This window comes from Cinclus cinclus, chromosome 9 (genome assembly GCF_963662255.1).
Source record: "Cinclus cinclus chromosome 9, bCinCin1.1, whole genome shotgun sequence".
NCBI lineage: Eukaryota > Metazoa > Chordata > Aves > Passeriformes > Cinclidae > Cinclus > Cinclus cinclus.
Genome location: NC_085054.1, coordinates 15,232,038 through 15,247,521, shown reverse-complemented (window position 1 = coordinate 15,247,521; position 15,484 = coordinate 15,232,038). Strand labels below are relative to the sequence as shown.

Sequence of the window (15,484 nt, the reverse complement as noted above, 5' to 3'; positions counted from 1 at the left end):
CATTTTTTTCCAGCCCCTTCAACCCTTGCCCCTACTTATTCTGGCTAAAAATATCCATCAGGGCTTTAGATACTCTTCCATACCTACAGCACGACTGGCTTTGGGCTCATGCCATCCTGGGCTCGAAGAATGTGCTGCAGGGTTCCTCCCTCAGCCCAGAGCTCAGCTGTCCCCTTCCTTCCCACCGCCCATCCCTGCAGGCTGCCAGGCACACACTGCAGGCTCTCAAGGAGGGTGCTTCATTTCCAAGGCCTGCCACTCCACTGCCCCATCCTGGTTTTCATTCACAGCTCCATTCATGACGGTGAAACCTTAACTCACCCAGGCAACCAAGCTGTGTTGCTGCTCCTTGCTGACTGTGGGGCCCAGGATCAGTGTCTGCAGGGCTGCGAGGACAGGCACAGGACACACTGCACAGGCAGCCCCTGCCAAGGGCACCAGTGGTGCTAAGAACCTGTTCCAGGGCAGGACTCAGCACCCCCAACACCTGCTGCACACGAACAGAGCACACCATCACACTCTAGGGATTTCTCTGGCAAACCCCTGCTTTCCTGACCTTCTAAAGCAGCACTTTTTTAGGTAAGAGCTGGTACTAGTGCCATTTCCCCTAAAGAAAAAAGCCTCATTTCCTCCCCTCGAAGCCCCACTCCAGTCCTCACTCTCTCCTGTTCTTCATTACTCCTGGTGCAGTTGGACCCCATTTTTCTATTCAGCTCCCTAAAACACATTTGCTCTTTTAACATTATCAGATCATCTCCTGTGACAAGAACATTTCCATTCCCTTCCTCAAGCAGCCTGGGCAACTCTCAACACAGTGTGCTGCTCTCAGACATCGAACATCAAAAGGTTTCTGATGGCCAGGTCACTCCCTCACCCCTGTGCCACAGGCAGCTCCTCACCCAGCCTTCCCGCTCATGGATGGCTGCTGCACAGCATCCAGCTGCCTCCCATCTGACATCCCAGTGTCCCTCAGGTAGGACTCTGCTCCGTACACCACAGGAGAGGGCTGGAGATAGGAAACAGAGCTTTTAGAGCAATTCCAATTCAGCTTCCAAGATTTGGCAGGACAGAAGGATCTTTTATTTTTCTCCAATTTTATTCCAGAAGACTTTACTGGGTGCCTCAAACACCACCACAACTCACTGGTGAGAGTTCTAATGACCCAACTTCCCACACAAGCACCTTAATATTTGTATCTTCAAGTTCTTCAGGGCAGAGCAGTTTCCCAGAGCTGCTTCTTTGGTTGACTTTTTCCCAAACACACTGCACTGTTTTGCTAACAAGTCTGCCAGCTCAAATTCACCTCCCGAGCACCTCTCCCTTCCTTCCTTCCTCAAGTATCCATTACCTCCCATTAATCTGCCCTCCTGGATAATCAGAGTAATGCTCTTTAAACACATAACACAGACCAAAGCCACTCTCTATCTGCAAGTTGTGTTAGAGGGCATGGTGACCCTGCAGGTCATGTGATAGGGAATGTTATGCTCCAGGGCCTCCAAATAATCCATTTATGGAGAGTGGTCCCCAGAACAGGACATGAGTACTGCAGAAAAGCACTTCTGCTGAGTCTCCTGGCATACTCAAATACACCTGGCTAGACAGCAACTTACTGCAGTCCTAAATCAAAGTGTTCCCTCCTCCAACCACCCTGGACAACATCTCACCTAATTTAAGAGTGACGTTGGATGACTCATTTCTGTCTGTGTGAAAGAAAATCATCTTGAGAAGAGCTAGCAGCACAATTTTCCCGTCCTTTCCTGGTAAACCGTCCAGGTCATTAGCATCCATACTATAAACCAGTCGTCAAAAACTCAGAGCATTGGAACACCGAGGGAGAAGATACTGGGACTCTTCATCATCACAACAATCTGCTTTTCTGACTCCCAGGTAGCACTGACCTTGGAGCAAGAACTGAAATGGAGCCTTTGGCACCCATTGCAGGAGAAACCAAACTGGTGCACCATGAACCAGCAGAAATGGAAGATTCTGTTAGCACCTGGAAAATACCTTGAAATTAAGGTGGCAAGGAATGAACATCATTCAATCCTGCCTTTAGTCCCAGGAAAAGAGCCAGTTCGATTTCATCAACCGGTGCAGCTGTATCCTCATCCTTCAATCCCCCTTCTGTGCAGTAAGTCACAGTCAGCTCACCACATGCATGAACTGGAAGGGGGGGCAGGTTTTTCACCCATTCCTGCCAGCCTGAGGAGCTCAGACTCAGTGAATTCAACAATCAAGGATAAAGACAAAGTTTTTTCAACAGTAAAATTGATTTCTGCTGCCACATAACATTAAAAACAAACCAAAACTAATTAGGTTAGGGCACTCACATTAAGGATGTGGCTTCTTACATAAAAATCCCTCAAGTGACTTTCAGAACTGACTGAGATGTAGCACTAACCTCTGAAACTGCTCTAACAACAAAAGGCCAGTAGAAATGGGTGCAACAAAAAGCCAGCCTTGGAAATACATGAACAGTGCTTGTTTGACCTAAACTGAAAACTGAGTAGAATGAAAGATCGTTATTAAAAGCCTGTATTCACAGTTGTAAGAGAATATTAATGCATCTTCTATATGTCTAATATCAGCCTTTATAAGGATCACTTTTCTCTAGAAAACAGCTATACTGACAGCTTAAAAAAACACAAGAACATATCACCAGGATGCAAAAGTTATTTTCTTCAAAGCAATCTACAGCATGTTTACAGAAAGACACAAATAAATGCCCAGTTCTCCGGATGTTCTGCAAGCACTCTTTGCACGTGGCCTATCAGTTAAGATGAAAGGTTCTTTTACCTACATAACCACAGGCTCAAACCAAGCACCTCCTCTGCCACAAAGGGCGCTTAGAAACAAGACAAACCTTGAGATGATGAACTGCCTGGGGCCCCCGGTGTGCATCTAGCACTGACACAAATCCTGACATTCTGGGATGTTTTTTTATGAAGATTTTAGCCTCTTCACTATGTTCAACATTTTAGGTTGTTTCTCCCTTCCTCTTCACCCACAGTTTTTGCAGTTTAGCTCCTAGTGTCAGTCAAGTCTAAATTAAGTGATGCTACAGCAGGAGTGGTGCTGTGACAGACAGCACAGCAAAGCAATTCCCTTCCTCCCTGGCAGGATGCTTGGTCTCTGCAGTCACACTGTGCTGCACTCACACACTTGCAATGCAGTCCACTGTCTGCCTAGCCCGAGGCCATCCAAGCACCTTCAAAAGCAGGTTCCTTTTAAGGGCTCCTCCTACATTAGTTGATTTATCTTTTTACCCTACTCCTCTCTCTCTCTCTCATTTCTTTAGGTCATTTTGCATTATCCCTGCCCTGTAGGTACAGCCCAAGCACTGTGCTTGTACTGCAGCATGAAATCAAGGGTTGGGTCTCAGTTATAGCCAACATTATATAACAAACAAACAATAATTACTTCTTGCTTTAGTCTTTCTTAAATATATCTCTGTTCCCACCGCCCCACTCATCCCCAAATATTCAACTGATATGTCATCTTCCCCCCAGGTCAAACTCACTGTGTTATTTAGTGGACTTCTTTTCTCCCTTCTATAAATGCACAAGCTTGCTTTGCTAAAAAAAGCTTATTAGGAAAAAATACTGGGTTTTATTTATGTTTCCCTTTCTTTATAGATTTTAGCAGTTAAAAAGAAAGCATAGGTATTTCCCTCTTCTACCCTTTACTCTTCACACCCCCCACCATTTATCTTTAAGGACTTGAAAATGTCCTGCTTTTTCACCACCCAAGCTTTTGAGAATAAAAACAAATCCTGGAAAATGTGATTTAAGCTTCATTTCCAATTTTTTTCCTCATCTATTTTATAGCCTTCAGTCGGGGGTTTCAGAGAGTCAAAATATAAGCTAAAGAGGACATAAAATTGCAAAGTTGGGTACTAGCTACAGGTCTAGTTGAGCTGAGCTGGGAGAGAGGCCAATGTGCCAGCTCAGGCACCATATCACTGCCCTGTGGATCACTGGTCTTTTCCCTGTTCCCATATTTCTTGCTGCCCTCTAGTCCCCCACCCAAGAACCTACCATCCAATCTACCTAGGAGAGGAGAGACTTGAAAAAAGACAGGTAAAACAGCACAACCAGAGGGTTGATAGTGGAGCAGCAGAATAGAGGAGGAAAAGGTGCAGCTAGAGATGAAAACCTCAGTGGTAGAGGTGGCTTAAGAGTGATGTGAAACAGCTGCCCCAGCAGGAGTAGCTGGGTCAGCTTAAACTTCAGTCTGTAAAGACAAGACTTTATCTAAGGCAGGTGGATGGAGACACAAAGAAAATGCTCCAGCAGCTGCTGCACAGAGCAGAAGACAGGGCAGCAAGATAACCATTCAGAAGTGCTCTCCCACCAGAACAAACCCAATGCCAGAAGAAGGCATCTGCCTCAAGAAGTGTGGGAGATTAAGAATCTTATGAGCTTAAGCCACAGTTTTCAGACTTTGAATGCTTTAATCTTGACACCTTAAGCAGATGGCCCAATTCCTAAGGTGCTGAAAACACAGCTTCACCAGGAGACACAGGTTCTGTCAGGGTCAGCCTCAGTCTGTCAAGTCTGGTGTGCACAAACTGCACATAGTTACCACTCTACCATCGCTCTGCCACAGAACTGCCCCAGAGACAGACCACTGACCTCTCAGCTGTGCTGGTGACACCCAGCCATCTTAACCAGATGCAGCTGTACGTGTGACTCACAACTTTGGGGGCAATTTTTTTCTACTTGGTCTGCCCTTATTCAACAGAAGCATCTAAAATCACTGCATCTCCACATTCACGCAATTCAACAAAGCAGAAACTGGAAAGAATATGTTATCTATCAATACCCTGAAAATAAAGGAGGAGGAAATTTCAGTCTCCAGAAAGTAGGTAAATTTCCACCCTCCCTTCTGTCTGCCCCAGACACCAAAGGCAAAAAAACATGGCACAACTGTGGAGCTAGACAGTCACTACATCTTAGCTGTGTAGTTAATAAAGCCAAATGGCATCATTTAATTTAGTTGGCATCAATGTGACATTCCAGGCAACAGGACTTCAACAACATCAATGTCTATTACTTGGGTAGGCATTTAACATAGCTTAATTAAACCCTATCTATAGCCAACAGTAACACTAGCAAGAGGAATAGATAGTATAAATAGTGCTGTTTGCACAAATTCCCCTTCTCAATTCCTCTGCCTCCTCCTCTGCAACACTCATTTTAAATGCTGATACTTTAGCAAGAAGTATTTTTATTTTTACATGGGCCCTGATGCAAAACGAAGCAACCAAATCAGGAAAAAGCATAAAAGGCATTTGAGGCCATGACTGAGCTGGAGAGAGAGCTAATGGAGCAGGTGCATGCTAGGAGGGAGAGGGGCTGAAGAGCTCTTACAAGGCAAAACGATGCTAGAAGAGGACTCCAGAAGGGACAGGCTGGATGCAGAGCCCTTAAGAGGCCAGTAAAGCTCCTTGACAGGTTCACAGCCACCTTGCTGAAAAAAGATGAGATCTTCTCAAATGTAGGACAGATTTGGCACATGTGGTATGCGCAGTGGGACAAAGAAAGACACGGGCATTTGGATCAGCCATTCCAATTCCCTGAGCTGGAAGGCAATAGCTGCAAGGGATCAGCCTTGGAGGTTTAGGTACCTTGCCCACCAGGGCCAGGCTGTGTTACAGAACGTGGTTTGTCCCATCAAAGTGTGAACATATGGATCAACATGTGATCAGCTCTTGGTTCTTCCCTAGCAGCTTTTGAACAGCTCCTCACCTTTTCACCCAGGAGGACTGACTGCTTTTCCTTCAGCAGAGCTGAAGGGCGAGGAACAGCAAATTAGAGACCCAGGACTGACAGGGCAAGTCTTCCGGCTGGGAAGGAGTGTTAAGTCCATCAGCTTCTTTGCCAGTGCACTTGTTAAGGATCTGGGCAACACTGGTTTCAGAGAGGAAAATCATCACAAAGTGCTCACCAAAGAGCCTCCTCAAAAATTAAGGCCTCAACTGGAGACTTGAGACTGCCAGCTCAGAAGACATCCCAGCTAAAACACCTCAGCTCTAAGTCACCTTCATCCAGCATGACAAAGCAGCTCTTTTAACCTACTACATCCACAGCCTTCTGGTAAGGGCATCCAGCCCTGATAATGCACACTTCCTCCCTGAATTATTTATGGCCACCAAAGGTCATGGAAAAAGGAGAGCAAAAGCCTCCAGTTTGGCAAAAAGTTCTAGTCTGGCAGCTGACTCTGATATCCATTGACAGAGAAGTCCCAGACCATGAGCAATTGGGTGCAGCACACCACTCCAGAGCTCTGTGATTGATGCACCATGTCACCCTGCTGACCTTCTGACTCCCACCACAGTCAGGTCTCCAAACCCCACCCTCCCAGCCCTGAACGTAAACTGTTCTTCCTCTCCAAAGAAAGACCATCTCTTTTTCCCCTTTCTTCAGCTTTTTCACCAAAAAAATTTACTGTTCAAAAACAGTCCTGCAAGTTTGCCTACAAAAGGACCCAAATCAAACTTCTGCAAAAATATCTGAAAACTCTTCTAAGTATTTTGGAATACACATTTACTGAAACATACCAGAATTATCTTTACTAACTGAGACTGTCTGATATTTATATTGGAATTGTTTCAGAATAGGGAACGGCCTTTTTTGGCAATACACAATGCAATCACACTGCAGATACTAACAAAGAACTATACTGACTGCATGCATGATGTAGGAAACATTACCAGAGTGAGGACATCCTTGTAATAGCTCAAGTTTATTAACACACAGTTAAGCTTGGCCTTTCACAATGGCTGTCCAGTTTAAACAGACAAAAAAATAAAAATCCCAAGTATTCTTCTACTGCAGAGGTCAGTTCAATACACTGAAGAATAACCATTTCACTCCTCTGCTGAGGAAGCAGTGAAGAAGTGTTTCAGTACAGAACCCAAGTGTATTTGTCCATCTGAATGTTTTTTACACTCTCTTTGAGCACTGTTCCTCTTATAGAAGCTGCCATCTCTCTCAATAGAATTTTTCCAAAAACATATTTTCAAGCAACCTTTGACATACGCTGTCCCTCAGTACAACTCAAACCCCTTTTGTGCCTCATGTGTCAAACTCAACACTTGAACCAAGGGGTCATGTGCATCCATAGTGGGGAAAGAGAATAGCTCCCCAAGACAGCACTTTACTGTCTGAAAATTTAAAATTAATGAGCTGAACATTCAAATTCCAGGAAAGGAATTTCCTGCATTTTTTAAAACATACTCTTTTCCCCCCTCTCAAGGTTTTGACCATTTTTTCACCACAATAACTGCAGAAGCAGGAATGGAAATAAGGTTGGTCCTTCCACACTCAAGACTTGCGGAGCTGGCAGGATCAAGACTTAAGAAGTTACAACAACTTACAGGAATGGTTAACTTCACCTACAAGGGTACTGGAGAGCTACAAGACCAGCATGTCTCTTAAATAAAAAAGATGCAGAGATCTACATTTTCTTCAAATGTCAGTCTTTATACATCCTCAGTATAAGTTTACATCTGTTGCTGGCACCATTCCAAGTAAATCCAATGGGAAGAATTGCTATTTCACTCTGCAAATACCATCCAACTCAGTTCTGAGCTGGTTAAGACACACATTATTGCTTCTGGCCTGATAAAATGTGCAATCAAGCCAAGTAGTAAAAAGGAAAGAAAAACAAAACAAAACAAAAAAGAAAACCAAAAGCGTAAACAGTTTTAGTTGTGTTTTAAAACACTGTAGTTCCTGTACCATTGAAGTTCCCTTTCCACCCCTGCTGGCAAACAAGCATTCAGCTCCATCTAAGACAGTTCCAAAGCAGAGTATTAGAAATTGCCCAGTGAAAAATGCTTGTACTTAAGCTGTATCAACCTCTAATCTCCCTCCCGAAGAGCTAATTTTGAAAACAACTGAGAAACCAATGTGTCTCTTAAACCAAGTTTAACAAAAAGTTGTAAACGTATTTAAAATTTAAAAAAAACACACACAAAAAAAAAAAGATCCGTGCAGAATTACCAAAAAAATAAAGAATTTCAGAACAGGTTACCAGCTTTCTGAAACTGCCTGTCAAATCCTTGCAGAGAGGGCAGCACTTCTGCATATCAAGAGATTAAATACAGGTTTTTCCAGAGGGATTAGTTGCTGTTAAGCACTGCTTTCTCAGTACTGGTGAAGTTTGCACTCTCCATCCTGCCTGGCAACCTATATTAAGAACACCCTGCCCCCAGACTTCTCCTTTCTTACAAAGAATGGGACATAGAGAAAGGCAACACTGTCTGGCTTTCATGAGTCTCCTAACAGCATTTCTGTGGAAACACCAACTTTCAGAAACCTCAACTTCCCAAACACAGGTCTTAGTAAAATTCACTCTAACCCAGCCTAAACAGCAGAGAGTTCTATGTTGCACATGTGTACTAGCAGAGATCCAAGTGAACACAGTACTTATCTCTCATTTCATAAAGCTGCTTCATAGTGATTCTGTGAGATCTCTGTCTAGGTCTGTGAATGCCCCAAGCTCTGGGTTCCAAGTTTTCCACAAAATCCAACTCCCTGCTCTGGCAAACACTTCCTGAATGCAAGCTCCCTACATAATAAAGGAGAAACCCAGGAAAAAAGAATGAGAGAAAAAGCAAGAAAAATTAAATTAAACAACTGTACAACTTCAGCAGGTTGAACCCTTCTGTTCTTTCACAGCACAAATCTACAGAGAACTACAAATCTAAGGAGAGGTATTTTCTGAGTAGTAGATAAGAAACAAAACTAAGTAAGCAATTTAGCATGATGAAAACATAACAAATATATATATATATATACACACACACACACACTCATCAATCTTATTTTCTGCTAATAAATACATTTCAATTTTTTTCTCCAAGAATGTGGCACAGGACCTACCCTGCAGTACTTGCCAGCTTTATGAAGATCAAACAGCTTCAGAGGCTAGGAAAGTGCCCTGGGAAACCTGAACTGTCTGAGGTCCACCAGCTACTTGGATGCACCTCTGCTGAAAAGACACCTGACAAGATTTATTCATCCTTGTGCCACTGCCAGTAGTTCAGGCAAATCTGCAGAGGTTCCTCTCTCCTGTTCTGACAGTATTAAGTACTCAACTAATACCAAATTTAAATTTGATTTTGCCTAGCGAGACAATGAAAATTACTTTCTTCTCTCTCCCAATCCTTTCCTGTGAGAGATGTCCCCTTTTAGCTCAGCAGCAGGAATGCCAAAATGGTACAGGTTTGCTGGCACTCAGGCATTCAACACTGCAGTTGCTGAAGAAACCCAAATATACACTCCCTCAAGAGAAGGCTAAAACAGGCTGAAGTCAGAATGGACCTAGGTGTACTATTCTTGTTGCACCAGCAGTGCTCCAAGAAGGCTTTATTCATATTTTAATATTTGCTCCCATCTCATTGCTCTGGGGTAGAGAATGCACAGTCTCCTGGTCAACCTTAATACAGAATAAGAAGCTGCTGGGGTGCAAACCCTGAACAGGCCAGCCCACTTCGGGGGCTGAGCTGTGGCCAGTTCAGGGTGACAGACCTGCCTGTTCTGCTTGGCAAATTGAGTCTGGCTTTGTGATCATGTCAGGTTGCCAGCACAGAACTTCTGGGAAGACAGGCTGATCCCTGTGTACAGGTAGACAGCCAGGACTGTAAGATGATCCTTACGAAGTTGCAGAACTCACACAACAGGCAGCTCAGGTGTCTGGCCACCATCACAACAGCAGGGAGAAAAATAGCCACTCTAATACCCATTAACCTAAGGGACACTCTTGTCATTCCAAATGTTTATAAAACCAGAGTTTTATTATATGTTTGATCCCAAGCAATAGGGTCTTGTGTCTCTGTCTAAAGAAACAGAGAAGAGATGAACAAAGGAAAACTTGTGTTATTCCCAAAGACCCTAGTCCAGTCAGATGCTGAACATCTCAGGCTGTACCCAGCTTTCCCCAATGACTTGGCTAGAGCCATGTCATTTGCCAGCCACTTGCAAAAAGCAATCATGATGTTGGAAAGAAAAACATCTGTGCCTGGAAATACATACCTTGCCTAACAGCATGCAGGATGGAGGGAGAGACCATACAAGCTTTGATGTCACCCCCTGAGAGATGAGGTCTGTGACATTCTGTATGGCCTAAAGCTTCCTTAAAAGTCCACAGTGAAAAGAGATCTTCCAGATCCTGCTTTATAAACCTGATCTCACAAGAACTGCACTGAAGAGGACTGTTTGCAAGACTTGAACTTACAGGGAAGATAAAGTGACAAGGAATAGGGCTGGGCCTTTTCCAATCAGAAAATTCATCCATCCATGTGATTCTGCTTCATATAAGAAATCTGTTGCCAATAGCCAGACAGAAGGGCACCTTCAGCATGGCACTGTAAGTGCCCTGCCAATCAAACCATTCCATGGGCAAGGAGACATGTGGAGCCTGGTTTCCTATTTCACCTCCTCCCTGTACCATGCAGATTATCTGATACCAGTAATACAAACTGAGCTCATACAGGAATCATCTGAACCTTAGAGGCATTAATTCAGATCTTCCTCCTGTAGCCAGTGCCTGTTTTTCAGCAACCTTTGGGCACAAAGCACCTTTGAGACTCTATCCATCCCCTAAGCCCTGCACTCTTGAGAAAGAAAGCCAACAAACAAAGTAAAAAGCCCTGTATTTGTCATCTGGGGAGTCCCCCAGGAAAGAAAAAAACAAAATCAATTTTCCTGCCAGATCAGTAGGTGAACAATACCTGTAGCTCTTCAGACTACTTGTTCTTCACTGGCACAACATGGCAGACTGCCACCAAACCACCCCACCCTAATGCGAAGGAAAGAAAAAAAAACATAGAAGCTTTGAAGAGCCAGAAGGATCCTGAAGGAAAAACAGTAAGGAGCTTCTCTCAAGTAGGTAGATGCACTACTACTCAGTAAGAGAGCTTTCTGCATCTACCGTTTTTACAGAAAGGCTCCTTCCCTGTCTGCAGAGTTTCTGCAGAGCAGGGAGCCTCTGAGAGGTGAATCCTGTTCTCAGCTGTATTTAAATTTGCTTTGAGGTTCTTGGGTACTGCTCATTGATATGGACTCTCATCTGCTTCAACTGGGCTGGAATTTCAGTCCAGGTTTTTCCTCCACCGACTGGAGCTTGACTCAGAAGGAGGAAAAACGTCTTACCAGGGCAAACTCAAAATGCAAACCATGCCTTCTGCAAACCCTGTTCCACCCAAACCACTACCTGTGAGACCAAGACTACAGCCCAGCCTCCTCGGACTGTGCAGCCACAGAAGAGCAGAACTTTGCTCTGACAGACGATTTAACCAGAAAAATTTCAAACAGATGTGGGTAAACATCAGTGGAATTAACAAAGCCAAGAACAGAAAGCAGAAGTGACATTTCATGGCAACATGGCAAGTCAGAGTCTATGACTATAAGTGGCAGTCTATGACCTAAATGTGAGTCCCTAACACAAGGGGGGCTTGGATGTCCAAACTAAACTTTGCTAGGTCCTGCATGGAAAAAAAGCTTTCCTCTTTGGTTGGGGATGAAGAGGGAAAAAAGGGGATGCCTTGGTTCATTGGTACATCAGAAGAAACCCATTACAAAATACAAGTCTGTTCATGTCACAAAACACAGACTCTTCATTTTGCCCAGCTTTGTAACAAAAAGAGTGATCATCACTACTATAGGATAAGAACTTCCCACACTCAGAGTAAAAATAAGTTCATTCAGTTCTACTCCTCTCCACACAAAAAAGCTCCCAAATAAAAAAAAAAATTAAAAAACTCTTTCTGATGTCAACTTCACAGTTCATCTCCTCACACAAAGCTATTAATCTGTATGCAACTTAAATCAACATATGGTGCTTGTACAGCCAATAACATCTTTCCACCTACAGAACCTCTGCCTTAAAATGCTGAAGGAAAGCAATGATCCTGTGACAAGGACCTTCACTGCCAGCCAAGTTAATAAACCCCAACTCATTTGCTCCCCAAGCTCAGCTCCCTACTGGAACCTCACAGAGAAGTTACCCCCCCCACCAGGACTGCATCAAGTCACCAAGATGCTGCTTGAATTTGTTCAAAGCAGAAACCTGCATGTGCAGACACATCCAGAAACAGGACATTATTAGCAGAAAATGGGAATTGTAGAAAGTGGGGAGATTTTTAAAAATAAGATAAAAATTGGTCACAAAGCAGAAACACAGACTTTAACCAAGATGATGGATAACAGACATAAAGAATAAAAAAACCTCATAGCCTCACTGGAGAAGTTTAAAAGAGCTGCAAGCATTAGGCTCCCTCTAAGACATCATGACATTGGGGGCATTACATTTTTACTCATATTTAAGAAGTATAGAATTATGAAAAATCCAGAGCTCAACTTCTCAGCCTGGAAATCTTCAGCTAAATTCAGGATGAACACATCACGATTTCCAGCCTAAATATCCTAATTTATCCTAGTTAGTTGAAAAAGGTGATATGAGTTAGAAACAGTTGCATGAGTTCCTTCTGCAAGGTGTGTTCCTCTGGATAGCAGCATCAACTTATTTGATACCTTTCACTCGACAATTGGCAAATTACTGTCAAGCATTTTATTTGAGGCTACCTCTGAGTAGAGATGGAGGTTAAAAGGGCATCCATCCCATTTGTAAAAAGCACAGTCGACTATTCCATCATATATTTCCTGTGAAATTGCTCAAGTGTCTTCCAAAAATAGCCAACAGTTTTGCCGAAAGGCTCAAAACAAATAGCACTTCTGAAGGGAATATCTTACATAGTTTACATAATAGGCATCTCAGAAGGGAAAAAAAGGATGTGTACAGTGTTTCAGTGTGAATTCTGCACTGAACAGAAAGACATCATTCTTTGCTTAACACAAGGCTGAAATTCACCATGAAGAAAATTGCTGATGTCAAAGCCTCAGGGCTCAAGTTAAGAGGGAGATATTCGGAAGGGAAGAACTTTTTAATCCTTGATTCAAACAAAATACAATATAGAAGAGAAACAGTCAGCTTGTTTAAGACTCAAAAAGAAAAACTTCAACCCTAGCCAAAATATATTCACAAAAATCTAACACATGTTAAAGTTGTTACCAGATACACCTCCGCTTACTTTTTTATTTTTTTTAATTATTTAACACCTGGCCCTTATCTCATGACATACGGTTTACCCTTCCTGCTAAATACAGTATCTCACTTTATAACTAAATACCACAAGTGTAGTGTCATGACCACTGGTGCTTCCACATCACTTCATATTCAGCTAGAGACCTCCTCACAACTTGAAAGTTACTATTGATGCATATTCCTCAGTGACAGTCCATCCCTTATGGCTAAAATACTGAATGCTTCACAGAAGGGGAATTGTTATGGACAATCCTGTAGCAGTATGAAAAGGCAAGTCAGCTGATGAAGCAAGCAATGCCTTTTTTTTTTTTGAGAGCCCAGATATTAAAGTTGTACTGTTTGCACCAGGATAACAACAGCTGAAGGGTCTAGAATTTGTGTTAGCAAGTGCTTTGGGGCTGTTTTCCTTTTCTCCTTAGAGGAAAACAAGCCGTGCTTTCCTATTCCCAAAGAGACAAACAACTGCTTTTAGACTGTGCAAATCACCTTCAATATACAACTAACTCCCGGTAATTATTGTCATTCCCACATCCCCAAACCCCACCAGGGCGTGAGCAAGGAAGTGAGCTAGATCAACAGCTGACAGAAGTTTGTGGAAATTCCTCCCTAGGAAAAGAACCTGTGTACGTTCGATAAGACACAGGGCAGGGCTTGGCAGGACACACTTGGTTCCAAGCTGCACCACTAAATACAATAACTTCATCAGCAGGCCCAGGAGATCAGCCTCTACCACCTACCCTAACATTAATTACAAATATGTGTGCCATCTGGTGGCTAACACAGAATGCAGTTAGCATCTGTGAGGAGTTCAAGGTGGACCAGATTCCCTGTCCTGTCCCACCCGGAACAACAGCAGGGCAAAGTAAACCACAGATATGGCCATGCTCACTCTTGTGTACAGAGTGAAGCCAGGACCTTGCTGCTGCTGCAGCTCCATACTGGATCTGGTAGTCACTGGGTTTCTTTCCAAGCAGTCAGACAAGTTCAAGGGATGCTCCTAGCCTCAGTAAGTGAGCTAAAAGTAGTGGATGCTGCATGGGCAACATTAAATCCAAGTGGTTTGGGCTGCCATTCTGACCCAGAAGCGTTTTTGCTACAAGGCTCAGGCCAGCACTGCATTTAATCCCAGCCCTCCTAGATTAAATCTAGCTGCTAAAGATAACTCCCAGGGAACACGAGCAGCAGTGGGCAGATCTGCTCGCCCGCCCTCCCTCAAAGATGCACCAGTCCTTATTCAGTCAATGTCATCTCACAGCAAAGCACCGAAAACCAAGACGAGCGTGCCTGCAGTAAAAGCAGCTGATCAATGTCCCTGCGTAAAACGCCCGATAATCCCTACACAGAGCAGGCATCTGCCGTCAGACGCAGCATGCCGGGGAGATGAACAGGGAAAGTATCCATTGCATATTCCTGGCAGGCACCTTCTGCTGGCACAGGGGTGGGCGGAGAGGAGCGAAAGGGCTCCCGGGATTCAAGAATCCCCGTCTCTCTCAGCGGATCGGCACAATCTTTAAAGGCCGGATGGCTTTGGCTGCACCACCGTTCCAAAATGAGGAGCTCAAGGTCAGAACAGCGATGTCACGCGATGCTGTTGGAATATAAGGGCCAAGTGCCCATCTCCTTTCCCTCACCATCTCTGAGGTTACGCATTTAGCGCCATGGCAAAACACAGAACGGCTCCCAAAAACGCCGCGTAAAGCACATTTAAACCCAAATGCCCCAAGGGGCAGGTCTCCTGCTGCTCAAACAATAAGCATCTGCGGACCCAGCACAAGCGTGCGGTTCGTGCCCCGTCCTCCCCGCCGCTCCCGGCCGCTCCCGATGCCATGTTTCCGCAGGCGGACGGCGAAGCCTCCCCGCTCCAACAGGGATACTCGGCATTCCCAGCGTGCAAAAGGGCCCTGGCTCCGCAGGCAGGGAAGGCAGCTGCCACCCCCCGCAAGCGCCCAGTGCATCCCTGCTCCGGGCAGGGCTGTCATCCCCGGTACCCGCGTCCCAGCCCCGCATCCCGGGGATGCCCCCCTTCTCCCCTACCTTCTCCTGCGCCCGGGTCAGCTTCTTCTGCACGTTGCTGGCGATTTTCCCAGCCGTGACCCCCTTGCTGCCCAGCTCGGCCATCTTGCCTCCTGTTTTTAACGGGCTGCGAGCGAGGGACCGGCAGGAAGGGGGGGAAAACCCGGCGGGCAGGCGATGGCCCCGACCGTCACCGCCGCCGCCCGCCCGCCGGCCGCCTTTTAAAGGGACACGGCTGCCTTAAAGGGACAGCCATGGGCGCCGCTTCTGGACCGGTTCCCACCTCCCTCCTCCGGGTCCCCGCCGCCGCCTGTCCCAGATGAAGCCAACAGTGAGTTTGCTGTCGTCTTTCATCCCG

General features: G+C 44.9%; 1 protein-coding gene across 9 annotated transcripts in view; it reads right to left on the bottom strand.

The window, feature by feature from the left end:
- Positions 1 to 15,231, bottom strand: part of BIN1 (bridging integrator 1) — an 87,154-nt gene extending 71,923 nt beyond the window's left edge. For all 9 annotated transcript variants that reach the window (XM_062498718.1, XM_062498719.1, XM_062498722.1 and 6 more), the window contains exon 1: positions 15,148 to 15,231. In XM_062498718.1, coding sequence (XP_062354702.1) covers positions 15,148 to 15,231 — 84 coding nt within the window. The remainder of the gene's footprint in view (positions 1 to 15,147) is intronic.
- Positions 15,232 to 15,484: the final 253 nt, after the last annotated feature.